Genomic DNA, 26,668 nt, shown 5'->3' on the forward strand with positions numbered 1-26,668 from the left:
AATGTTCGTCAACATTTTTCCAGTGGTGGTGAAAGCATCAGACGATCTCCTCCCCATGTTCTTCGGATGTGAACAAGCAAACTTCGGGGGAAATGTTCTGCTAAGTCCGTATTTAGTTTGCGCTGCTCTTTTACGGCTCCAGAAATGACACGAGGTGGTCGTAAAAAAAAAACAAGAACAAAAAAACATGGATCGATATGAAAATACATGAAACACACATAGAGAAAAATAGAGTTCAAGATGAGGTTGTTGGCGCACATAAAAAAAAATTATGCGACGCTCAAATGAGTTCCGATTTTACATCCATTTACATCCTCCGTTTCACAAAAACAGCGCGTGCAAACCTTAGTACTGCGTGTATTCCTTGGATGAGTGTTTTGCAATGATGCGCTCCAACTGTCTCTTTGCTTCACACTGCGGGAAGTTGCCCATCTCATAGTACTGCGGGGCAACTTTCACCAACCTAGAACACAAAGCAAGTAAACATGAGTCACAAATATGGTCTATGGGAGAGGGCCATTCTTTTACATTCACTAAACAAATTGGATCGTTCACAGTCACAAAGTTGTTTCCTACATAATTCCAAAAATTTTTCCTTTATAGTTAGGATTTCTTCAGTATTAATCCACAACATAGAAAAAGAAAAAACATTCAATGAGTAGGTGTGTCAAGGCACCCAATCCACATTGGTCTTAAAGGTCCCATATTATACCCTATTTCTCAAAGTTAACCTCGTTCCCTGGTGTCCTAATGAACATGTCAAGTAAAACGAAACTTAAGGGACAGGAAATGACATCAGCCACAGAGGCTACTGGGAGCTAACAGCAGTTAGCATTTGGAAAAGTGATCATTTGCAGGCTCTAGCAGGCACATTGCCGTCATGTATAACATGTATCCACTGGACAGATAAATCCTCTGAGGCTGGAAGTTTGTGTAGGACTCTGTGCTGCACTGTGGAGCCAAGAATGGAACTTTTTGGACTTCTGGTTTTCGGATACTGTTGCCCTCGCCAGCACTCTTGCGTGTTTTATGGACAAAGCACAGCTCGGCGAGACAACAATTCCAGGTATTTAGCATCTTGAGACGTCCCAAGGAGTGCGGAAGTCAACATTGTGTGTTTTATCTCCTGTACTTAGACTGAGGAGGACCACAAAAAGAGTAAGTAATCTTTTTTCACACTTTGCCGACTGATAGGGCCTCCAGAGTCCCAAATATAAAGATTTAAACGATTAAAAAGTTGATTTTGCATAATATGGGACCTTTGAATGGAGAGCTCAAATTCACTATCACTAACTGGTATGTGCAAAAATAAAAGCCTAATCTATATTTGTCATACTGTCGAGGCAAAATGGAAACATTTGTTCTAGATTTCTTCCACTTTTCTTGGTCCCACAATAGGAAAACTGTAGATCTTCAAGTATTGATATATACATTTTCATATTCTCAAAGCCGCTCCGCCTATGGTGTCCACTTTTATTGATTTGTGACACGCTCTGCATGTGGCCCAGATGATTGTCCTTGGGATCTTGGACAAGCCAGCCTTTGTAATTTTCTTTGGTGAACCAGCGATCTTGGGATTTGCATTTCCCAGGCATCAAGTCATTTGCTCTCGCTTTCTTAACTTTACTCGCTCATTGTTCTGCATGAAATCTCCACAACATCGCTAGTAATTGTGACTCGACAATGCAAGGTGCATAAAACAGTAGGTGCCGTCTTTCAATGTCTTTTTAGGGTAATTTTCAAAAACTTTCAAGGGCCCTTGCAGAACATCAGTGTATTCTGACGCAACACATGCATGTTAAGATGAGCTGATTTACATAGGGTGCTGCATTTATGCCACACAAACAAGCCATAAAATACAAATGTGCGACAGGAACCTACCACTCTGGTTTGACGTCGGTGCACGTGCGGATGTAATTCTTGGTGGTGAGCACAAACTCGTTGTAGAGCACCCACTCTGGCTTGTGGTCCAGCACAGTGGAGGGGTGCAGCTGAACGACTTGGTTGTCCTTCACCGTGAGATAGTGGCCAGTGCGCTCCAGGTGAGCGATCTGTTTGAAGCACAGAAGAAGAAGAAGAGGCTCTGACTCTGCCTTTATGGAGCTTCATTTATTTACTGTCAGTATTATTTTACTCTGTGTAAATGAATAACACTCTGATTGGGAAAAAAATAAAATAAAATAAAGTATCCTGACACAAAAGACAAACTTGTTTGCAATCAGGCAGTGGCAGTTTTTCTTTTTCGTTTTTTCTCTCCCTTGTACTTTGCAGATACTTGGTGAAGCTGCAGTGGCTGTTGTGATTAACCAAGGCAATCAGTCTCAATAAAGACCTTTCCAAACAAAGACATGATCGCAAATGCTGCGAAAGCTCCAACATGAACCGCAAATTTGTCTCAGAGATAAAGGTTAATGTTGACAAATATTTAAATATTAACGCCATAATTCAACTTGTCAGGTTGCTTGTTTCAGGTGGCTTTGAAAATGGCTCCTCGCTAAATGCCATTTGTTTCCTTGAGGGAGCCACAAATTGACATGATTTCTTGTTGTGTGTTTAAAACAAGGCAGCTGTGTATTTGTGTGTGTATGTGTATGTGTGTGTGCAATTTAAAGGTGTTTACTCATTACAATAAACATCTCCACTGCATAATTTTTTTAGAGAGTAAAGGTTTAGAAGAAAAACAATTGTTTTATCATATGATAAAAACAACAACAACAGGGGCAAGTCTTTTATGTTCAGGTTAGCTGAACATAAAAGACTTCATGTGCTACAATAACACACGACGACAAATCAACTAGAATTACAGCCTCGTGGTTGTTTGCCTGCACCAAACTGTCAAGTGGCAGGAAATATAGTCACAATCTCCCCTTTCCGTTCCTGAGTTATGGTGTCAAATAATGACCAGAAAAGAGGGTTTTGCACTTCATCTTTGACCTTTGGGATATAAAATGTCATCGCTTCATCATTTTATCGAAATGGACGTTTGTGTGAGAATTTGCACATTGGTGAGTAATGGACCGAAGTGCGTTTTGTTACATCAGAGTGACTTAACAACACTGAAAATGGCATGACAACAATAGCAAATCTGTACATTTTTGGTTTATCGGTATTAAAAAAAAAGTGAACTCCCTATGACTGACCTGCATGAAGAACCCAGTGACCAGTGCTCGGCGGATGTTGGTGTAGTAGTCTCTGCTGTTGAACTCAGTGCTCCGTCTTGGCAGACTGAAGCGGTCCATGATCCTGGACAACTGCTGGCGTACATTGTCTGCTGACATCAGTGAGCGGTAGTTGACAAAGTTTTCATAGCACCACTGGGTGGCCTCATAGTCTGTTTCGGGGGGGAGGGAGGATCAGTTTAGAAAAATCAGAACAAACACACAAGGAATTGGGCTTGTAACAGGGGGCATTGTCGGTTCAAAAAAGTAATTGCTCATTGTAAATTGGTCACTGATTGACCGCTTTCAAGCTCAGAAAAATGGGAGGGTTGCGTTAAGATGGCAGGAGACATAACAAATCACTTCCAAATTAAATATGAGGATGATCCACTATAGCTGAAAGAAAAAAAAAAGGTCTTACTTTGTTTGAAGGCGTGGTAGACGTTGAGTAGCGTCATGTGGTCTCCGTCGATGTGGGCAAAGCGCATTTTGGATTCGTCCGCCGCCTTCTTAGCCTCCGTGGGTCGGACGAAGCACTGTGGGACTAAACAAGGTTGGTATAGGCCCCAACGCAGCCGCCCATAGGGATAAGTTAAGCAAATCCCACAGAGAGGAACAAGGCCTCAGCTGAAGAGAGGCACAGAGCACTTCACAGGGCACACTGTAAACGCCAAGTATGGTATTGGCAAAGCATATAAGCTGGACAATGGAGTGGAGGAGGGTCAAAGAGAAGCAGAAGAGGAGAGGTTTCTCCATTCTGATGTGCTACACTACGTTTTATATGCAAGATATGGCAAATATAGAACACCCAGTCCAGACAAGCCTCCTGTCTGACAGAAGCAAGTTAATTTAGTGTCCTTTTCTCTCTGGTGAACTTGCTCTGAGAATTAATGTCAAAGCAGCTTGGCAGTAGCTTTAATGGGTAAAACTTTGTGTTTATTGAGCCTCATGCTTGGTTGCTGTGGCGGCACCTTTCTCAGGTGTACTTTTGCTGCTTACGCTAATGAATTCAGCAAAAAAAAAAATTAAATTAAATAAACTTGCCACCCAGAAACACCTGCTTTAACTGCACACCACATACAGGCACCTACTTAAATCTGTTTCCCTCCACTCTCAAAGACCCTCGCACTCCCTTCAAAGGCTTCAAGATTCATCTCAATGAGCAGCATTCTGCTTTGAAAAGCCTGAAGTGCAATTACAGCAGAAGTATGCTGGTGCTGCTCCAGCTGCATCTATACATTTTGTGTAGACATGTTTTTTTCTTCCCCCCCCCCTCCTTATAAGTAATAGCTGACATCACTAACTTTATCCTCTACTTATCCTGTAGTTAAGTCAGTGGGGCATTTATTCTGAATAGATTAAGACTGCATTGAATTCTAAATTTCTCGGACAAATTAAGTTGGTTGTTCAAGAAAAGCTATGTACATGTTAAACATTATCGAACACATCAACCAACATAAACAGAGGGGTCAAACTCATTGGTTATTCTGAGTCCATGGGCACAGGAAATGGAAAGTGCAGCTGCTCTGACCCACGTGGCGGGCCGGCCCTGAGCATTACCTGACAACATGGCAGTGATGGAGAGGATCTCGTTGGAACAGTTGAATTCACAGCTGGCGATGACCATCTTGGCCAGCTGGGGATCCAGGGGGAACTCTGCCATCATGGAGCCCAGCTCTGTCAGGTCACCATCATCATTGAGCGCTGCCAGGTAGTTCAGCAACTCCAGGGCTCGCATCAGGGTCTCTGGGGCTGAAGGAGGCAGAGTGGGAAAGACAGGCCATTATAAATGTTCCAGGCCCATAGGCAAAACACACACACTGACGATAAAACTGTCAAAACTTCTTTCATTACATAACTCCCACGAAGAGCATCTTTAGAAGCCTCGGGATTGATTAATTCTTAGAGGAGTTACTGCATCTACACTCAAAATATCAATCTGCAGGTCGGGCGGGGCAATTATATCTATACAGCGACATGAGTCAAGATATGTCTTAGATTTTGATTGTCATATCGTGATAAGGTACCTGTGAGGACTAAAAGCTGTTCCATTGACACTGCTTTCATTTTAAGCCCAATTATTTGTGTTATTGCGGAATTTGACCATATTTACAGATGACACCATCGTTTCCAAAACATGTAAATATCCTTCATTTAACATTAAAAAGCCAAAGAAATAAACTAGGTATCATCTGATATGAAGGGTAATACTGTATAGATTATACATATACCATGATATAACCATCAAATCATCTGTAGGATTCCACACAGTGGAAGCTAGGTGTACAGTCCACTGTTCCACCAGTGTTGCCAACTCCTCAGTAAGGAAAGTAGCTATTGGCTGTCGCTAAATGACATCATCTAGACCACCTCATTTGCATAAGACCGGGTGTATTTAATTGGAATGGATGCTGAAGGAGAGAGTAATAAACCTCCTCCTGTATCCGGACTGGGGACCGGCAAAAGTCGCCAGATTTTGTCGCTGGTTACTTTTTTGAAAAGGAGTCGTGAGAGGGGTCTGAGTATTCGCAAAATATAACAACAAAGTCGCTAAGTTGGCAACACTGACACACAAGAACCATAAAAAACTGCATCGTGTGCTAATGGTGCACAACAGCTGTATCTGATTCCATAGATATAAGCATCCATTTTAACCAATTTCTATTTAACAAAAAAAGGACAAAATGTGATTTAACGCCACTCGGTTGTTCGCCAAGTCATAAAGTGGCTTGTTGTGGTGGATAGTGGCTACAATCTGCAACCTGATAAAATAAATGCGTATTTAGCTGTGAAAACAATTGAGCTCCATCATCTCCTTGTATCCCGACCTTTAATAAAAGACAAACGTGAGTTAAGGAAAACACACAGACGGGGGGGTGTGGGGGGTTGTTTGCAGTTTTAGTGGCAGGGAGCATGAGGTGAATCAAAATGAGCTTGATGGCCGGAGTTACGCTAGACAGCAACTTAACGAAGAAGCAATCATGGCAGAGCTCATTTTTCATCCTGTGCTAAGGCAATCGCCAACTACTACAACTAATGCAATTACAGAAGAACTTTCTACTTAATGCTTCAACACAAAAGGCTTCCACCTTTTGGTTAAAAGATTTTTTCCTCCAGATGCAATTATTGACCTTTGGCTCCTGAGAGCTGAAGCCTAATGACCAGTTGCATGTTAACCGAAGATTAGCTTCAAGCACTTGGATGTGGTGCTCGTTCACTTTCATTTATCCCAAGTGCTCACAAAAAAATTCAATTTCAAGCAGCGGGGAGGTATTTTTTTTATGATTAACAAATATTGATTTGGGGCATCAAAGCCACTTTACAAAAAAACACAAAGTGCCAGCAATATTACTTGCCACACCAGTGGCTTGAGTGGGGGCTAAACAGAACACAAAGTGAAAATCTGATTCTAACTTCTAGCTAGCATGATGAACCAGTGTGGAAATGCAATCCATACACAATGCGGCTCATCAGAAAGTAAGTATTGACTGCCTCAACGCGCAAGAATCCGATATATTAACCAAGGGCTAAATCAATGAGAAAAAAGGCTAAAGGTACATTAAACCACACTGGCTTTTGAAAGGTACTTCTTTGGAAATGTCATGAGGCAAATGAATTCCACCCAACCAAATCCATGTGTAAATCACAACTGATTTCTTTTGGATTTTCCATTTGAATGGGTAGCGCACACCATCGCCCCTGTGTTTAGTGAGTGGGGAGTGAGGTGGGCAAAGAGAAAAATACTCAACACTTGAGTGTTTCACAGTGAAGGGGAAAATCAAGGATCTATTGACATTATGAACAAGCGTACCGAAATAACCATTCCATAATGCCACAGTTTTTGGCACCCTTCCTTCAAAAGTAGTGGAAACTGTCCATTGATTTATCGACAGAAACATCACCTTCACCCTTAGAAATAAAAGTGCTAAATAGAACCATATATGGTTCTTCGGCTTGTCCTCATAGGAGAACACTTTTTGGCTCCAGGTAGAACCTTTTTTATAAAGGTTCTACCTGGAACCCTTTTGGAGGGTTCCACCAAGAACCCCTTTTAAAATCCATTATTCAGGAAAGGGGTTTTAAAGGGTTCTCTGAATCAAAACGGTTCTTACCGTAACCATTAGTGTTACCAAGAACCCTTGAAAAACCCTTTCTTCGGGAAAGGGTTTTTCAGACGCAAATGGTTCCAGGTAGAACCTCAGCCCTTGGAGAAGGACCCTTTTGGAACCCTTATTTCAAAGGGTGTAGTAGATGCAACTGTGAGAAAAAAAAAATTCCATACAGCCTAAATTAAGTAAGAATATGAAATGCTGGATGTCCTCCATTGTCGCTCCTTTTTCAGTGAGTCATGTTGCTCTTCTTTGTAGATTGTATTGGCATGCTACACTGTGTGTGTGTGTGTGTGTGTGTGTGTATGATGACACAACTGACTAAATAGCTGCGTAATTTACGTATCCAGCCCACACATCAAGCAGTGGAAACAGAAGCCAGATCAGGGATTACCGTTCCACGCCACACAGCAACGAGCTAAACTGCACTGCAGGGGGGTTTCACTGCAGGGGATGGTGTGGAAGATGGGTCTCCCCCTCTTCTACAGTGCAAGGCTTTTGAAAATTTGAGGTGAAAAATGGGAATTCTAAGACTTCTTAAGCAGCAAATTATTGTTTCTTCTTGTATTTACCTTAAAGGTGGGAGGGTGAGTTTAATCCTCTATTTATAAATGCCCAAACAACTCGGTTAAGAAGCACCAAAGTTTGTCTGTCAATAATCGCAAACTAGCGGTTAAAGATTCTAGGTCGTTCTGTCGAAAATGAAATATCATGATCTGTAGAAAAATGGCTGGCCACCGGGAGGATGTAGTTTATGTGAATTCAAGCCGGAGTCATTATTTATTTTTCAGCAAACGGGAATATTGTTGAGTGACACGGACTTGATATTTTTTAAGCATGACTGCATGTAGTGTAATGAATAGCATCCAAAGTTAAATAGTAATTTCGGTAACAGGGCCCAGCGCCTCATTACCCAGTTTATAAAAAACCCTGCACTGTATCAATTGGTTGAAATGTTGCTTTACAAGAATGTCCTATCCATTAAGGAGGGGAGGCTCCAGCTTCCAGCGTGCTCAGGCGCTAGTTAGGAGAAACCTTTTACAGTGAGTGGATCAAATAAATGAAGAGGTAATCCTCCCCCTTTTCCCTTCACCCCACTGTTCCCAGTTAGACTTGGCGGACAAGGCCAATCCCATATGCTGACGCCTGCCTGTACATTTTGTGAGAATTGTGGGGGGGTGGTGGTGGAGGTCAGTCACGTTTCACTGGAGGAATATAAAGGGGAAGGCAATAGCCAAGGTGATAGCGCTGCTATTGATGTAACCAATTTCATTCTCAAAATGGCGTTTGCCACAGTGGACGGGGAGAGATGGGTTTAATCTCAGAGGTGAGATGAAAACTATATTATGGTGAGAAAAGGAGGGAGGGTGAGATTGGGGGTAGGGGAAGGAGGGGGTGGTCTCCTTGGGAGGATGTAGGAACACAAACTGTGCTGAGGAATGCCATAACTTGGTGTCTCAGCAAGACGAGGCCTGTGTTTTGGAAAAGAGCCAGCCTCATTCTGCTTTACAAGACAGTGGAAACACAAAGACTACCAGAACATAAACGGACTAATCAGACAGAATCTAAACTCCACAAATCATCTTCTCTTGTTGAAAATTGAAGTCAACTTTATATTTAAAACGACTGAGATATCTACCAGAGCGCTTATCCACAAATCTCAACATTGACTATTCAGTATTTGATGTCTGTCGAGATCACTTTTATTTTGGCTCTGCAGTCTTTCTCAAGCTCCCAGGTGATACAATCGGCCCAGATCTGATATAGTGCGCCAGAAAAAAACACATGTAGCTGGATTCATAGCAACTGCATTTGTACTGAATCAAATTGAACTAAAGATCCTTCAGATTTCAGTGGTGGTTGGTTTGATGACTCCTTTGGTCACTTAGTTGTAACATAAAATGTTTCCAGAAGCTGAAGCTACAGTAAACGCTCATTTAAAAGTCTCTGTGTGCGTGGGTTTTTTCCTGGTTCTCTGGTGTCCTCCCACAGTCCAAAAAAACATGCAAATTTGGGGATTAGACAAATTGGACACTCTAAATTGACCGTAGGTGTAAGTGTGAGAGTGAATGTGAATGTGGCCCTGTGATGGACTGCCGACCTATTTGGGGATTGAGACATTCTTGTGGGGGATAAAGCAGCAGAAGATTTGCAGTCAAAATCTATATGATATATTATGAAAACTATCAAGAATAATAGTACAATGTCAACTAATGCTACTTACAAATGCGCTTTTCCAAATTAAAAGTGGTTCAACTGCTGTTTTCCTTTATATTAAACCAATATGAAGTTTGAATCAAGAGCAGAAATTGTTGGCCCAGAAACAAATTATGAAAAGTACAACAATGAAAAGTAAATACAGGATGTAAATCCACTGACGGGAAAACTCCCCCCATTACCATCACTTATTAGAGGATTAAAGGATCACAATATAAGCTCAGTACATTTTCAATTATTGTTTCATTACAAAATATTTTTGAGGTGAATAAAAAAAGGTATACATTTATATTTTTTTCTGACTAACCTGGTGGATCCATGAAATCAAAGTGCACCAAGTCGTCAATACCCAGCTTCTTCAGCTGCAGCACCACAGACGCCAGGTTGGACCTCAGGATTTCTGGATATGTGTTGTCCTGTGCCATTTCAGAGAAATACAACATCATTCAAAGTGCATTATCTGGGCACACTTTATCGCCTCCTGTATCGCTCATATGTCAACTTGAGACCGGGAGTGTCAGGTATTCGAAAGGCTATCTAACAAGCCCTCATGATGTGAAAGAATTACCCTGTTAAAAGAGAGAACTCGGTGTCCACGGCTTCATTTGTCACAAGATGGCTGTGTCGTTAGTGCAGGTTATGAGGAAGGATGGGGACACTGAGTTTTAGCACCAAGCTTTTGGAAATATAATTCAGGTAAACTGGGAATCAGTTGTGTTATGTGAGCAAATGCTGCGTAACAAAGAGCTTTTCCGGCTAGAGGGCTGCTCCAGGGGGATACAAAGTGCTTGCGGCACTGGAGAATGTCAGATATGGCAATCAAACACTTGTTTACTCCTCATAGAACTTAACTTCCCGTTACTTACCTGCATTTCTGTCTTGTATGCCTTTTCAGTGTAAAGACGGAAACACTTTCCCGGGCGTGTTCTTCCAGCGCGGCCTGCCCTCTGCTGCGCTGAGGCCTTGCTGATGGCCGTCACCAAAAGTGACTCCACTCTAATACGTGGGTTATACACCTGACAAGAAGAGAAGGATACAATTTACATTTCAGCTCCATCTCTTAAAATCTAACAGCCATAATCTACTACAACACGAATAAGCAGCTTACTAAAACTACAATCACACATACACAATCCACGACAATGTATACATAGTCTTGTTGTATGCCATGTGTACAACTTGGCTCAAGGCTGGTGAAATGTCAGAGGAATAAATAACTGGCTTTTCCATCTTTGCTGCTGTCAAGTGTGCACTGCCGTGTTTATCTGGGGATTCTCAGGCAACAGACGCAGATGATCATAGCAGATAAAGCGTGGTGGGAGAATATAGTGGTGTGTGTGTGTGGGGGGGGGGGGGGGGGTTAACCTTTTGCTTGGCAAATCCGGGATCGATTACAAACACCACGCCATCGATGGTAAGGGATGTCTCCGCGATGTTTGTTGACACGACGACCTGCGGAAAGGAGAGAGCACAGGTTAAGAAATTACCGACTCAGAGGGTTTGCAGGTAGAGGAAAGACATCAGAGAGTGAAGCACGGTCACATTTATTAGTAAATCACATACTTGGGGCTTAAAATGTTGAGATGTCCGTTTAGAAAGGTCTCTGCAGCTTTTCCTCAAAATTGCGGAAAATAGTTGACGTAATGGAGGGCTTGTTCTTTCAACACATTGTGCGCTCAACAACGGCTACTCCTTTCATCCCTGCAACTTCTCTCCTTGATATTACAGCTGCTGTAAAAGCTCTCATGTGAACCCAGCACATGCCTCGAAAATCTGGAACACTGCTGTTCACAGACGCGCCAACTGTGCGCACAGCTCATTTTCACTGATTGGCTGTGGCTATGCGCTACACAAGGCTGGCTCCCGTCAACGCTGTGCTTCAAACACCACCAGAGACGAACATCATTGCAAGAGTTCCCATTAAATTAAGCTGTCCAGAGCAGCTAAAAACTAGTATGACAAGACGTGAAAGAGTAGAGCAGATGATCACCCTGGGGTGTGTGTAATAAAGTAATGAAAGAAACCATCAAAACCAAAGCTGGATTTATTTTTATATTTGTCCTAAAGTAGATACATATAAGCTGAATGATAAGCTTAATTCAGGGGCTGTCTCCACCCCAGAGCAACAACGGATCCAGTGGGTGGTATCGTTCCTGGCCAAACAATGGAAATAAATATTGTGAATGGAGATAATGGCAGCCACAATGACAAAATGCCTGAAGCTTTATATTTTAAATATAAGTACCAGGCTTTAACTTAATTACAGTGAAAATTGCATGTCCTTAGAAATGGGACAGTAGTGAAAATACTTACTACGATGTCTATCAATCCATCTTCTATCTATCTATCCATTTATCAATCACATGACTGACTGACTGACTTTGACCCAATGCAATGGAGGACAATGGCTCAAACCAGTTTCTAAATTTCATCGCAACACCACTTTCACTTCCTTTTCAGCCTAATAGCCATTTTCAGGTTAGTGTCAGGTTGTGTTCTTAACCAGTGTAAGGGGTTACTTCTGAAAGATGTCAGTCCTCCAAAAAAAACAAAAACAAAAAAAACATCAGAATTGGGATCAAGCCATAATACGCTCAAACAATACTCTTCCAATGTGTCAAAGAGAAAATGAGGTGACCAGTGATGGCTCTTGTCGTCTCAGTCTCATTTCTCTGTGGCTGTCATAGCCCTGACATGTACACAAATTATTGTTAGCTGACAATATTACATCTTGTCATTAAGGCCTCAATAGAGTCTACAGCAAAACTATAGCCAACATGTGCAGGATTCAGAATCTGAGCCACAGCCACATCGATGATTTAAAAAACAGGAGCTAATAGATAGATAGTGCAAGGTACGAATGGTATAAGGGAGCACTAATGCCACCACTGTGTGGGATTGGATTTACGCATCAGGACGGATGTCATTGTTAACTGTCTTTGAATGAAGAAATAGTGCGAGAAGGAAAAAACCAAGTGGAATAAAAAGCTGCTTGGTTTTTAAGGAAAACAAGACAGAATGGGGTGGGGGGGGACTATGAACCTGCACCACCTCTCAGTCTCAGATCTTTTTCTATTACAGTTTTCCCCAATAGCAAAGGAGGTCTATGAGAAATGACAGCTGAAGTGGAGGCAAGGAAAAAACAACAACAATCAAATGAGTCACATCACCCTATGGGTCTCTCCCTGTCAGCATATACACATACAAGAGAGGGAGGGGAGGACAAGGAGACAGATCTGCAGCTGTTCTCACGCAAACCATGACCATAATTTACTAGGGCGAGTTCTCCTTATGAAACACAGGAAAGTCTACTGGACAAAAAAAACAAAAAACATTAGGTTCATCAGGACATGGCCAGGTCATGGCCCACTCTACTGGAAACTGATGCCCCAATGTCACAAATTAATATGGAATTGGCTTCTTCCTCTTTAGACTGTCCTCATGTCCTCCTTCACATCAATGAACATTCACTGTGGTCTCCTCCTCCTTTTCCTCCTGTCCGGCAGCTCCATCTCCATACATCCTTTGTCCAATATAATCACTATCCCACCTCTAGACAAGACCGAACCTTCTCAACCTTGCCTTTCTTTGTTTCCAAACCATTCAACCTGAGCTACTCCTCGAATATGCTAATTTCTAATCCCCGTCTATCCTGGTCACTCCCAAAAAGATCTACCACCATCATCTTTTGCTTAATGTCTACCAAGGAATGAGCCGTAGCTTGAGCAGTTATTTAGTAGTAGCTGTCTGCTTGGTTGTCTTTATGCTGAGATATATCCAGCACAAAACCAAAACACTTCGGAGTCTTTGCAGATACAGGTCCACACAGCCAATTATGCACACTTGACACATTTCTTTTGTTGCTGTGCCTCTTCAGCTGCCTTCAAGCTGTGAGCCTTAGAGACTTTTAAATCCCACCTTTCAAGAAGATATTTCTCACCAGCCTGAGAATGACCGACTGTTTAGTTATTTATGTCAGGGAGGCCTTTCTTTTCCACTCATTCAACACTTGACCTCGGGTAATTCAGAACCTGCAAAACGCTTACTATTCGTGCAGGGGAATGAATATCGAGCAATAAGCAACGATATCCATATGAAACTGATCAGGCGGTAGAATCATGAAGCGGTGACGTCGTTATTCATGCAGTTATTGGATCACTGGTGATCTAGGTGTAACCGACATGAGCACTCTGTAGCCATTTTGAGACGTGCATTAAAATCTTGACATTCTCCTGAAATGTCAAGGGACTGGATGTGAGACCCCCCCACACACCAAAAAAAAAAAGGCTGCAGCGTAAACTTTCCAGAACGTCTCTTACTAGCTCCCTCGATACATTCACTCCATAAAAAGTGCACGGACCAGTGTCTTGCCTCCTACAGGTCACACAAAAACAATCTCCCACTGCATTTGTCACGCAATAAAGGCAAAATCCATGACATGATCTGCACAATTATCTGGACATTATCCAGAGCTCATGTCTTAGGACAATTAAGTCTACCCTGCTTTGTAGATAAGTTCCTGAAAATTGGGTAAAATTATAAATACGAAGAGCAATGGGGAAAGATTAGGGAGCAAATGATGATGATGATGATGATGATCAAAAAGTTTTCTCAGTTTCAGGTGGAAATGGTGATAAAACTAATGACCAAAAGGTGCAGGACTTTTTGTGATATGTTGGACATCACACTTCCATCTTTTTTATTGCATAATATCCAAATCACAAGAAAGAACCTTGTATCTAAGGCTCATAAAGCTCCCCCAAAGTTCAGCGGGAAGCTCCAGGTTACAGGTTGTTAAATTCCTGCAGTCTAAAAAGTGCTATCAGAAGCTCAAAGGTATAGAGGTGTCAAATCATTGTGAAAGCAATTAGCCACACTGTGGCAGTCTGAAAATAAATTGGCTGGCCAAACAACGCCAGACCAGACAGTGCCACATGACAGACACTATATTTCTAAAAGACATGGAATGCTTCAATGACCATTTAAAGAAAAAAAAATGTAATAGGTGAGACTGCACTGTTGTGTGTAGTTGGGACACAGGCAGGGCTCCAGCAGATGCCACACATGACACCCTCTCACATTTCATGATCATATGGGTGGCCTCATTGCCTGCATTGATTCTGAAGGATTATCCAGCCTAGGGCCATTATACAGAACGCAGGCTGGCTCCTTCCAGTCTGTTGCTGCACTGGATAATCCTGGCTTCTTCATCAGTAATATCATTAGAGCATCATCTCTGCATGTTATTTCTGGGTTATTACCTGCAGGAGAGAAAGTACCATGGCTAACACGGGCCATCTTTCACATTCCCCGCTGGGAGACACAGCCTTGTTGACAAATAAAGCCCCCCCCCCCCCCAACTGGGGAAAAGGAGAACGTGCCTGGAGCTGCATTGGCGCACCGACATTCAGGGCTCATTGAAATGGATATGTGGAAGAATTACAAGTGACATTTGAGGGACCATTCCAAATGTGACAACGCCAAAAACAAACCTAAAACTAATCACAGCACATTTGTTAGAGACAATCTTTGAGACGCTGGAAAGCAGAGTGAGATTATAGTCTTTGTTTGTAATTAGTCAATTGCTGCCTTAGCTCTAAATGATAAAACTGTTCAAAAATGGAAGATCAGTGGCTTTCCTGGAGAAATACAGCAATGATGAGTGGTGCTTTATGTTAATTGAGGGGAGCCTAATGCAGTCGTTAGCATGCATAGCTGCAGACATGACGAACATTAATTCTTTTTCACTCCTTCCTCTTGGGCTGGATGGGATGACATCTCTGCATTTTTCACTTGATGAGTCGCTCAGTCAGATATGGATGAGAAGCACATTTACTTCAAGCACGGCAACTTTAAATGCTCGACCTCATCCGATTCAACAAGCGCCTGACAAATTGGTCTTGGGGAAAACAGGGAAACGGCTGTGCTGTTTCGGAGCTGAAAAGTGGCTGCTGGGTTATCAGTTCAGAGGTCAGAGTGTAATCACTGAATTCACTTAATATTCTCAAGCAACTTCAGGAGAAGTTCGTAAACAATGTTTACCGGGAGGAGGAAGCAACATACCATGGCTTTGTTTCATGTCAACATCTCTTTGTACAGCAGCAGCATTTACTGGGAGTGACATCTGAACTTCTTCAACACCGGGTAATCAAACCACTAATAATGCTCAGCCTTTTAAACCTGCACAGCACAACCAAGAGTGATTCAAACAGACAGACTGAAGAGATGAAAGGATAAAACTGAAGAAAAATGTAAATATGGGTTACACATAAAGCGTCAAATAGAAGATCCAAAGTGGGCAATGCGGCAAAAAAGATTATCACGATAAAAATTACCCTTAAAAAACGTTATATGTGTTATATTGCATATACCTGATTCAGGTTTTTCTATATGGCTTTTCTTCAGATTATACAGATATTTCAGTGCGGTTTCTTCCCACAGTCCAAAAACATACAGAGGTTAATTGGACACTCTAAACTGACCACAAGTGTGAATGTGTGAGTGAATGGTTGTGTGTATATGCGTGTCCTGCAATGGACTGGTGACCTGTCCAGGGTTTACCCCGCCTTTCAGCCTATGTCAGCTGGGATTGGCTCCAGCAGACCCGTGACCCTCAAGAGGAGGAAAAAGCAGGACCATGGTTATATTGCTATTAAGAAAGTAAATTGTGAGTATTGTTTTTATTGTTATTCAAACTTTATAAGGAAACACTGTGGGCCTTAGTGGAAATATAGACCTAATTCCTACTTTATGGTTAAATAATGCATATTAATATTCTGGACGAACGCAAATCTATTGACTCTGTATTCCCAAAATACAGGTTGAATTGACTTTTTTTTTAAGGTATCACAATTTGTTTAATTTTGACAACCCATAAATAGTTTCACTGTTCATATGTCAGCCTGATCTGCCTCAATTAGAGAGGTTGTACCAACGAGTCACTCATCAACACTGTCCCCTATCAGATGCTTGGGCTGAATGTTTGCTTATTCACTGGCTCACAGTGATGATATCCTGATATTCTGTCAGATCCCTGGCCAACAGTGAGCCAGCGCAGGTGGTGCTGATCCTCTGGTGATGAGCCCATATGAATAGAAACTGTCACACGAAAAAGAAAGGAATTGTGTCGTGTCTGTATCAATTAGGGGATCTTCCACGCCTCTGAGATTAAGCAAAAATCCTACTGTGCATGGTGAGAAAAGTTGTGTTTTTCGGTCAGCTCAAATAACCTCTGACAAAATCAGACGCCATAGGTCTGAGGCCTCCCCCACTGAGCTGCATTAGGGCCTGTACAAATGTAGTGGAAAGATAAAAATGACTGAGAATGCAATACTTTCCTCAGGCTCAGAGGGTGTGAGTAATACCCCAGTTATAATTTAGAGCCGCGAATTGCATGCTGACAAACGCAGCATATGTTGTGTGAGTCAGTTCTGCACTAAAGCTGAGAGAGGGGGAAAAAAGTTTCAGTCCCTACCTTCCAGCTCTCTTCCTTTACCCACCTTATTCCCCATCTGTTCTTTCTACATCAACCCCACTCAATCTCTCTTTTGCTTGCACTCGCCCACAAACCCCCCCCCACACACACACACACACCACCCACCCTCCTCTGAATGTTTTTATAGCAACAAGGCAGTTATACCTTCCTTCCAATTGCACCATTTGGTTTATTGGGTGGGGGTGGCTCAAAGATCCGCTGTTGCTGCTGTGGAGGCAGTGTGGAGTACAATGGGATGATTTTGATATCACCAACTTCAGGCCCCAAATCGTCGACCTCTCTCTTGATTCGCTTGCAGGCTTCGTCAATTTCCTGAAAAGATAGAAGCACGGCACTTAATCGAGGCATCACATGTACATATTTATATAAATATATTTTTTTTAAAAACACACAAAAACAGGTTCTCAATGACACCTGGATCAACAAAAGCAGTCAATCTGGGTGATATGGGAAGGCGAGGGGAAGTGGCCGGGGAAACGGTGGTTCCCTGCTACAGTACATTTGTTCTAACTATCGCTCCATCTGACGGAGGAAATTAAACCTGGGCTGCAGTATGCTTTGCTGAGCTCCCTGTGGCTCTGTTGTCAAATGCAGCAATCACGGAAAACATGGACGCCCGTGCGCTCGGCAGGCACACACACACGCGCACACACACACAGAGAGAGACAGGCTCAAACAGGGTTCATTATTTCACAGTGCAGTATTGTAGAAGGGAATGTGAGATGAGACTGCAGCAATGATGCATAACCAGCGGCAAATCATGGCAGATCAGTTTAGTGAAGCTGAACGTTCTAGAGCCGGTGGGCTGGCAGACAGACAGAGGACCTGAGCAACACCAGGAATAAGAAAGCATGATAGTGGAAACAGGGTTAGGGCCTGTTCTCTAAAAGCCTATTAGAATACATTATTAAAAATCCTGTATACACTCCTGATATTCCACTGGCACAGCTGCCTTGCCACTATAGGAAAACTTGTTTTATCTTCACCTACAACTATATGCATTAAAAACATTTGTAATGGCCCAGAACACCATATAACAGCTTTTCATTATCAGCAACTTCCGCTATGGAAACCATTTTCTTTGTTTGTCTAACAAACAATTATTTAATCCTCATGAAGCAGCGGTTACAGCGAGTCCCTCGTTAAAGCCTATACTGTTGCACCACCTGCAGGCCCATGGGAACAATGCAGCAGAGTCACAGCGACAGCACTGATGAGGAGGTTCTCTCATCCCCAATGTTAATTTACTGTTGCTTGTGGACAGCATCGTGGCTTATTGTCATTATTCTATATGTTAGAAAACAACTACAAGGTGTGAGAAATTGTTATTTCAATTTCTACATACATACTGCGTCTGAAACCGTGGCGATGTTTCCTCTTTTCCTTTTGTACTACGAGCGCGTTATTAGCCCTCTTTGTCCCGTTGTTCATTGCACTAAGTCAAACCCCGCTGATGGCCATGTGCCTCTTAATCAACACACTGACAAGTGGAAAACGGTAAATCTGAATAGATTGGTAAAATTATCCTGGGTATTAATAGCCTATCAAGCCTCTGGATGCAGCAGCTGCCATGGAGGGGGGGGGGAAATGGAGCCCTTTGCCAAAGCGCTGGAAGCAAGCTGGCTGTCTTTCCCTGAGGGATATGAAGACTGGGTGTGTGTGTGTGTGCGCACAGAGGGGCAGTTGGCCACTGTTGAGAACCTGTCCGCCAGCTCTCCCTGTGACCCCAGAAGCAACAATCTACAGCCAAGATAATAACCGACACATTTAGAAACTCCTCTTGACTGGCAAACAACCCCCCTGCCAATGCTCGTGTTTTGATGTGAGCTGCTGAGGGGTAAGCTTTAATATTAAGGACTTATCTTAGCGCCACAGCTGTGATACGTTTCGACTTTCTTGTTTGGACTTGGACGCTTCGGTTCGGTTTGTTTGCGGAAGCGAAAACATCCCACGGAAAATGTGTAGAAGAGAAGGGCTTGTGCATTTTGCGCTCATCTGTGATAAATTTAACAGTCAGATGAAGAGAGTCTCAGGCTTTGCCAAGGACCTGCCTCGCAATCATTAGTCTACATCAGCGCTGTGGAGAGACTGAAGAGGTTAAGAAGCGCTCGAGGGGGCACGCTACAAGACCCTTTGAACACCCATCTCTGCCAAACCCACTACACATTAACTTCTTAACCCAATTAGGAGAGGGTGGTAATGAACTCCCCATTGGAGTTCTCGCTCTGTAATACCAGAGTGGGGGAGGGGGCGCTTGTGAAATAAGTCCACAAATTATATCTAAGAGCAAAAATCTGAGCAAATTCTCAGCGAGCATCCCACACTTTTCCACACATCGACAGGAGCGAGTGACCGTCGAGTCTTTCCGGCCGTCCGAGCAGCTGCGATACCTCGAAATCTAAAATCAATTACGGCCCTCAAAGGAGACCACTTCAAACACCATGCCCTCTAATGACTTCATCCCCTTCATAACAAGCTGCATATTGATCAGGTTCTGACAAATGAAAACTGACGTAGGTGCGCTGCAACGGTCGAGCTGCTGTTGAGTGACAAATAATTACTCCTAATAAACATCCCGTCACAGCATAATTGGGAAAGTCACAAAGTCCCGACTTGTGCGATTCCTTGTGTAGGTGAAAATGATTAAAGCTGGGCAATTATTCAATAACAATTAGGGTTGCAAAATTTGGGGAATTTTCAAAAATTAGAAACTTTCTATGGGAATAAACAATAATTTAAATGTTTAGATTTATATTGCTGGAAAGTGTGTACGATATATATGCTCTGCTCATACGGAATAAAACAATGTTATGTGTTATTTTTCTTTTATTTGACCTCTCTGAAGGATATGTAGTGAAGTGAATGGCACAATTCAACATTTAAGTGAGTGTCAGCCGGTCAGCATACAGGCCTAATGTTTCAGTATTTGCACAATGTCAATTTGTTCATTATAATTCGGAAAATTGGTATTCATGTTGACGGACAATTATGTGCTTTGAGAGTGGGCTAAACCTTTCAAATCATGGAGCCCAGCTGCAATACCCACATGATGAAAGATAGTTCGGAAATAAACAGAGGTGGACTGATTATTTTTGTGTCCCCTTGTTGAGATAAAAACATCAATAGATGTGGAAATTATTGATCTGTGACAGAACTGTGCAGTCTCCACTGCTTTTGTCGGTTTTCTGCTTGTAGAAGACAACTTCTTCCACTTCATACAATACCACAACTTCACGTGCAGCTAACGCTGTTGTTGTAACATGGCGTATGACATTTGTTGATGCTTTTTGCGTGCGTGTGTCCACTCGGCTGTGACCCAATTCATCATTTTGGGCATGAACCCTGCCTGCTATTACACATCAGTGGACAACATTTGCAGAGATTTGCATGAATTACTTTATTCCGGCGCCTCACGGAAAGGAAGAATCGGGGGCAAGTTTTTAAAATCTACATCTATATACAACATCTATCAATCTGGAGATTAATACTTTCCTGTCCTGTGATTGTATATACGGTATGTGTGTGTACATGTCGCTGTATGCGAGTAACTCATATGCAATTACTAACCTGTAAACACTCAACTATGGAGTTAGGTTGCACAACATAACATGGTTTGTTTGAACAGGATATTTACATATATAATATTTCATTAATGGCAATGTCTTCCAAATTCAAGAAGCAGTATGCAATTTTCATGGACTTTTTGTTGTTGTTGTTCTGTTATTATTCTGTCTTTATTTGGACTGAATTAATAGCAGTAATAGGCGATCTAACTTTCTTGTGGGAGTCTTTGTGTTTTCAGTCGTACTTTAACCCGTTTGCAGCCGTCTCGCTTTATTAGCGATATGTTGCTATCACAAATCACTTCCTCTGTGTAGTGCTGGAATGTTGCCACCGCAATACTGGAACTGATAGACTTAATCAGTACTGGGTGGAACTCATTTGGCAACTGTTTGAATCTAGATTTGCTCATATTTCAAAGTTACGCACAAAGGTTTTAAGTCACCGTGAACTTCTTTAAAGGTGCATTATGTAATAAATCTAAAGCAACTGATCATAAAAATCCTCCTAATGTGTCACAGAGACTCAGGAATAATATGCATATAACATAGTGAACTCATAAACAACAACAATACAGCCAAAATATTCGCATTTAAAAAATCTTTTGCAGACCGCAAATCATGTTTATGTTTTGAAATCATGTTTTGGCATGTGGCGCCACCTACCGCCGTCTACCAATCGTTGCAGTCAGTAGAGTCTCAGCTGCCGAGCAACCACAGGTTGCCAGTTACAGTATGTCTGAGCTACAATGGCAGAGATAACGAAACCTAAAAGACCTCTGTATTTTGAATTTGAATGTAGTAACCGTTTTTGGCCACATTCTTGCATATGGTGCCTTTAATTTAGAGAACACCACAAACAATCCATTAACATTAATATCCTATGGACTCATACCTCCTGTCCAGTGAGGAAGAGCAGAGCATCCCCTTCATCCACCTCACACATGTGGATCTGGATCACAGTCCGTATGGCCGCCTCCAGGTAGTCCCGTTCTGGCTCCGGTGTGTAGAAAATCTCTACAGGGTGGGTACGTCCAGGAATGGTTAGCAGCGGGCAGTTGTCAAAGTACACCTGGAATTTACCGGCATCGAGCGTGGCGCTCATGACAATAACCTGGACAGAGAGTAGTGAGCAAAGTGTGAGGGGTTTTGTGAAGAAAAAGACACTGGATTCATTAAGGAGGTGAAAGAGAAGATTAAAATCAGAGTAAAGACGACAGAGTGTGAAGAACTGTGGTGACTATGGGAGGGAGCACTGAAGTGACAAATGAATTACCACTTAATATATGGCTTAATGATGGCTGAGGTTAAGGACACCAACGCGAGAGGATAACAGAGCAATTACATACAGATGGATGAAGAGTGCAAAAAGTTACACAAGAATTTAAGGTGAAGGTAATGGCTCAGACCCAAGATGGCGTCTACAGTCCAGAAGTTGACATTACGCTCCAAGTCACCGACTTGGCGCTCTGTGAAGTCACTGACCTTTGCAGAGCGCGGCAGTCCTTGTTCCTGATATCAGGTACACAGTGTTCTCTCCAGAGCCATTAGATAAAGCGCATTAGGATTCTGATGGGAAACGCGTCTACCATTTTCAATCTCAAACATTTTCAGGGGCCAGTGTCTCTGCATTTCACTTTACGCTCTGCGAGACATCATAATTGCTCTTAATCAAGGCAAATTAAACTTTCAAATTTGGTAGGGGATGGGTATAAAGGAGGAAGAGGGGTGTGAGTGGGGGGGAGGACGATCATTCCTAATAACCTAGACCTCATTTAACAGTCCGCGAACAACAATCTAACCTTTGAATCCACACTGACACACAACGAGTCATTATCCATCTGCTGTATGAGGATTATTTCTGGCACACGCCACCTATAAAACGTCTGCCTGCCTGTACATTCCCATTCACACAGACATCTTATATGAACATATATGAACGTCAACATCTATCTTTTCTCAATACACTGTTCCGACTGCCTTTCCGTGTGGACTTTGCATGTTCTCCCCATGTGCGCGTGGGTTTCCTCCCACACTCCAAAAACATGCAGAGGTTAATCGGAAACTCTGAATTGACTGTGGGTGTGAATGTGAAGGTAAATGTTTGTCTCAGTGTGTTTGCCCTGCGATGGACTAGCAGCATGTCTAGGGTGTGACCCCACCTTTCACCCAATGTCAGCCGGGATTGGCTCCAGATAAACCCAATGAATGAATGTATGTTTATGAAAAATTATATTTTTACCTTAAGATCAGACCTCTGACGAACCACCTCCTTGAGAACGCCCATGAGGATGTCTGTGGCGAGTGTGCGCTCGTGAGCCTCGTCCAGGATGATGACGCCGTAGCGCTCCAGCAGGGGATCGTTCATGGCTTCCCGGAGCAACATTCCATCGGTCATGTACCTAAAAGAACAAAAGAAATCGAGCAAGGTAAAAAAAAAGATGGTTAAAGGTTGTATCAAAATTTCAATACAGGTGCTTTTTTTTTTTTTTTTTTCAATAATCTGTTGTTTTTATACTTACTTGAGTAAAGTCTTTGCAGAGCTGCAGTCCTCAAACCTGATGGAATAGCCAACCTCTTGGCCCAGCATGACATCCATCTCATCTGCCACCCTCTGAGCGACGCTCATGGCCGCCACCCTCCTCGGCTGGGTGCAAGCCACTGCTCTCTTGGGTCCTGGCACTGACCGTATCATGTCCACACACCACTGGGGGATCTGGAGCAGAGGGGACGAGATGAGGTCTTTAAATTACCGTGTGAGATGAACACAGGACGATGGATGTTGGAGAATGCAACTAGAGCAAAGGTGCATCAAGCTACTAAAATGATTAAAAAAAATTATTTCGAAGAATCTTTTTGTTTCTTCACTTTTTTTTAGATATCATCCAGGACACTGACCCAGTTAAACCGGCAGTTGATTCCACAGCCCTTGCACGTTGAAAATGAACCTTCTCCCATGTTAAATTTGGACATTTTGAAGGCAAATTTAACTACAACATGGAGACCGGCATGTCCCGAGCCTTAAGAATCGAGTGGAATACATTTTCCTTACCGTCACTGAAGCAGAAAGCACTGCCAAGGTTGTACCATTTCATTTAAGGAAATAGCACATTCCCCTTATTTTCCCCTCAGGAGGAGTTTGGGGCTCGATCTGTGATTTACACTAATCTTCGCTCTTGCAAGTTTTAAAAACAGCCGACCGAGCGCGTTCAAGAACTCGAAAATAAATCTAATAGCCACATACTGTGAATCGACTCCAGAGGAAAAAAATGTTTAAAAATGCACCATCTGCTCTCTGCACCCACTTTCATACGGTATAATTAAAAACAATTTAATCAATGAATTTAAAACTTTGATTTGGACACATTTTGGAAAAGTCACAGTGAAAGTGTAGATGCGGGTAATGCATCCTTCAGGATCTCTACCTGTGTGGTCTTTCCAGAGCCCGTCTCTCCCACAAGCACAAAAGACTGGTGCCTCATCAGGATGTCAGTGAAGCGCTCTCTGTACTCCCACACAGGCAGCTGCAGCCGCTTCTTTAGGATCTCATGGTAGCGTGGCGTGTGCGGCAGGTTGGTGAAAGGGTTGATTTGCTGCTGTATGGGGCTCTGCTTAAGGAAGCCTCCACTGAACGCAGCCGGGTTGTTGTGCAAGGCAGACGACTTCACGTCCCTGTCTCTGTCACGGTCTCGGTCCCGGTCACGGTCCCTGTCTCGCGACCATTCATCACGGCCTCTGCCTCTGTCGTAGTCACGCCTGTAAAAGCAAGATGCGCGTGGTTAGGATTTGGTTGTGGCACTGCCACACGATGACGGCTCTCACACTGGGTGTGACACGGATGCATGCACACACACACACACACACACACAGTCTATAGACCTTATTTTTGGCAGAAACATGCAAGTACACATCTGCCATTATTTATTTATTATTCATGACAGACTTCTGGTTTGGCATTCTCTGTCAGTAGTTGTGTAGTTTTGACAGATAATATAACTTCTAGAAAAACAGTTATCATGTGTGTACAGTTAGGGGTTGATATAATAGCAGTTAGTTTTCGCAAAAGGCTTTATTGGAACTGGTATGTTTTGATAATCGGCCGCAAATAAGATTGTGAATGCAAAGCACCCGATTAACTTTTTTCCTCCGAAGATTAAGTATACATGCTGTATGTAAAATCCTAACATTTGAAGAAGCCACTGAAGCATCACAACGTCATTTCATTACACTTAAGTTATTTCCATATTCCAAAAAGTTTGATCTTGAAATCGTCCAGTGAAAACACAGTGAGATTTAAATCAAACATAAAGAGCAGCAGAAGAAAGGAACAGTGAACAAACTATTACGCGGTGTCAACTTCTTTTCCTTAAAATAGATGAAAAGGTGAGAGCACTTTCTTATGCACATGAGCAAAAAGGATGGTCTAATCAGGCAAAGCATGCAAAGGTCAACTGTCCACAATCCACAGCAATTTCCCCCCATTACAGAAGAATGAATTAAGTGGCTTTTAGATTATAATACAAAGCAAATGTTAACTGAAAAGTGTCCACAGTGTAGACTTTAAAACTCAGCATTCACATTGAAGTTGACTGCACATGTGCCAAATATAGACACTGCAAGGTGAGAATGTATCTTACTAATAGCACTGAAACATTTGTCAGAATGGCAACTTTGGATGTGTGTTAAACATTGAACTGTGATTGGGAACTTCAAACTGTAGAGGGCATCATTGCACATCTTAGTGTCCAGCCTGCCAGAACTTAATTAAAGAAGAACATACATTCGTCTTCCAGTAGGCTTAATAAAAATGACAGTGATGACGGTGTGTATCATCTCCAAAACACTTGTCTGGATGATCTCTTCCTCTTGTGTCAACCATAATGTGCGATCCCCAATGTGACCTAAACTTTTCAGTGAAACTCTTTTTATTGTTCAATAGGGTTGCAACAAATCGCTTGTTCCATAAATGTCCGAAAATGTTGATTACTGTTTCTCAGACTAGGAAATGATAATGTTCTCAATATCTTATTTTGTCCACAAAGCAAAATTATTTGTATGAATTTCAATATTTTCTTACTAAAATGCAAAAAAAAAAAGAAGCCTGCTGTAATTATTTAAAATAATAATAATTAACCAATTAATTGATTAATCAATTAATCGGTACAGCCCCTTCTAATGAATGTGTTTTGTCAAACAATAATTGAAATGATTTGACTTTCACCCCAACCAGTCGAGGCAGATGGCTGCACATCTTTGAGTCTGGTTCTGTCAGAGAATTCTTCCTGTTGAAATTGTTTTGTTTTTTTTCTCTCGAGGGAATGGGGTGCCTTTCCCCCCGATTAGTGTGCTGTATGCTGCTCCTGTTCACTTATGAGTATTCATTACTGGTATGTAATAAGAATAGGTTAAATACAGAGGTCAAATTCACTAATCACTAATTGGTGTGTGTGTAAAAATAAATCCTAATAAATAAATAATAAATCCTCTAATTAATCCAGAGCAGTGACCCTGTATGAGGTTGACACTGTGTCAGTCCTACGAAGTCCTCAACTCGGGTCCGTGTGATAAGATGAAGCAGTGACATCTGACTGACAGGTCGCTGAGAACATGCTAACAGTAGTGCGTGCAGCCTCAAAGCACTTCCCCTCCTTTTATTTTCGATACGCTGCGTGCAGTGACAACCTTGATCCATCGATGTCTTTATGTCGTGCCATGTTTGTCCTTCCTAAATACTCTTTTAGCACCGGTTTGCATGTAGCCACGTGCACGGCGAATCAGGCCCGATAGTGGCTGTGTGTTTGCTAACTTAGCCTCTAGCCGCTCTCGCTAGCTCTGTAGTAGTTTTTGCTGGCTGTGCTTCCATTATCGGTGCTAGCACACTAACTGCACCTAGCACGGCTAGTTAGCAGTGGGATATAGACAAAGTTGAATGCGACTTTCCTCTTAGACGGCTAAAGCTAATGCTACATTGGACCAACGAGGACACTTGTCATTGCGCCCAGTCTTCACATCAGATGTTAGCTTTAGCTGTTAGCTGCTAATTATACCATTCAAACACAACGGCGTGATGCCGACTGAAAGCGCTTACCTCATCTCTCTTATTCTTGCCGGACTGATTTTAAAAGTCGC

At 42.4% G+C, this 26,668-nt stretch overlaps 1 protein-coding gene across 1 annotated transcript; it reads right to left on the bottom strand.

Annotated features, from left to right (window-relative positions):
• On the bottom strand, positions 1-26,662 carry dhx15 (DEAH (Asp-Glu-Ala-His) box helicase 15). Its single transcript, XM_083908574.1, has 14 exons — positions 26,628-26,662; positions 23,965-24,295; positions 23,062-23,255; positions 22,782-22,941; positions 21,435-21,653; positions 17,124-17,291; positions 10,850-10,936; positions 10,351-10,500; positions 9,792-9,900; positions 4,719-4,910; positions 3,580-3,702; positions 3,141-3,331; positions 1,882-2,051; positions 1-463 (listed from the first exon to the last, which is right to left on the bottom strand). The coding sequence occupies exons 1-14, from the start codon at positions 26,630-26,632 to the stop codon at positions 346-348; spliced, it is 2,217 nt and encodes a 738-aa protein (XP_083764700.1). The 5' UTR covers positions 26,633-26,662; the 3' UTR covers positions 1-345.
• Positions 26,663-26,668: the final 6 nt, after the last annotated feature.

This window comes from Microchirus variegatus, assembly GCF_963457635.1.
Source record: "Microchirus variegatus genome assembly, chromosome: 2".
NCBI lineage: Eukaryota > Metazoa > Chordata > Actinopteri > Pleuronectiformes > Soleidae > Microchirus > Microchirus variegatus.